At 32.1% G+C, this 1,434-nt stretch overlaps 1 protein-coding gene across 1 annotated transcript; it reads right to left on the minus strand.

Moving 5' to 3' along the window:
* Nucleotides 1–572: 572 nt before the first annotated feature.
* Nucleotides 573–1,007, minus strand: LOC116416446. The gene has a single exon (XM_031925129.1). The coding sequence runs from the start codon at nucleotides 1,005–1,007 to the stop codon at nucleotides 573–575; it is 435 nt and encodes a 144-aa protein (XP_031780989.1).
* Nucleotides 1,008–1,434: the final 427 nt, after the last annotated feature.

A 1,434-nucleotide genomic window follows, 5' to 3' on the forward strand; every position in this document is an offset into this window, starting at 1 on the left:
CTGACAAAAAAGTGTTATATAGGTTTTCGTCTCGATTTTACCTCCAGAATCGATTCCCGCATTCAGATTTTGAAAATTATGAATTTTTTTGTAATTTGTTTAAACAATTTGTTATAAACAATTGCAAATGACATAAGAAAAAATAAGTATATTTTATTTTTCACTTATGCAAAGGATAGCACAGTTTGTTTGTCGCTATCTCAACCAGTCTTAGCATGGGCTTTAACGGGTTAATAGAATTTCATTTAAATGCTCTAAAAATTCTATAAAATTATTATAAACGCCATAGGGAATAGATGCGGTTACTTCTAGGTTATGAGCCGGTTGGTTGCCGTATATATCTCTATATAAAGGTGATATAGTTGAAAACATTGTTATATCTCTATCTTCTTTTCTTAAATGTAAAAATGAGCGCGGGAAGTGTATTTCAGAAATTCCTACTTCCCACGAGCCGTGCAAATTGATTTCTTGAGGTAGCTTCGTGACATAACAGGCAGTGGTGTTCTCTGGATATACTTTCATACTACTATTACTAGGTAAAATCATATAAAACTGGTTTTTCTTCATTTTGTTTAGATTTTTTTGATATCTTTAGCAGGTATCCAAGAATTAAATTTACTAGGGTAGCCAACCCAGCTAACAAAATATTTTTTCTTTTTACCTTCACCACTTGATTTAATAATTTTATCTATTTTGTATTCTGTGTTGGTTAAATCTTTTTCTATGACTGTGAGTTCTTCCTCATAAAATATACCGTCTATGAACTCACCATTTAAATCCTCGAGCTCGTATACAGGTGGCTTTCTATGTTTTAATACTTTGATAATTTTAAAAACTTCCTCTGACCAATTAGCCTCATAACCTTTCTCGAAGGTGCCTTTTGTTTTGCTTATACGCACTATGTCACGAACTGAATACTTGGGTTTTCTCTCCTGTGTTTTATACCTGAGATCCATGTTACGCTTAGCCTGTTGGGCATTATATATAGTAACAGCTGCTGGCGCCATCTTAATTGTAGAATGTCTAGAATTATTGTAACCATAAACTAGATCTTGCAGAATACCAATGTAACGTTTTGTGTTTTATGTGTAAAATAACGCCACATCCATTCTTTTAAAGTACGATTAAATCTTTCAACAATAGCTGCTTTAATGTCTGGATTTCTAGTTACCTGGTGAGTTATATTTTTTGATTTTAAGAAAGTTTGCATTTTAAGGCCTAAAAACTCACCACATTTATCAGTTTGAAATATTATAGGCGTTCTATCATTACTTCTCGAAAGAATTTTTTTAAACACCTCTGTAACGGTTAAACAAGTTTTGTCTTTAATAGGTCCCACAAAGACATATTTACTTAGTACGTCGATAACCACTAGTAAATATGAAAAATCATCGTTATAAGTTTTTAATGGTGTAAGCTCTATAAGATCACCCT

This window comes from Nasonia vitripennis (assembly GCF_009193385.2).
Source record: "Nasonia vitripennis strain AsymCx chromosome 2 unlocalized genomic scaffold, Nvit_psr_1.1 chr2_random0005, whole genome shotgun sequence".
NCBI classification, from domain to species: Eukaryota; Metazoa; Arthropoda; class Insecta; order Hymenoptera; family Pteromalidae; genus Nasonia; species Nasonia vitripennis.

Coding starts and splice junctions, on each gene's coding strand:
- LOC116416446 (XM_031925129.1), bottom strand. CDS start 1,007: ATGGCGCCAGCAGCTGTTACTATATATAATGCCCAACAGGCTAAGCGT.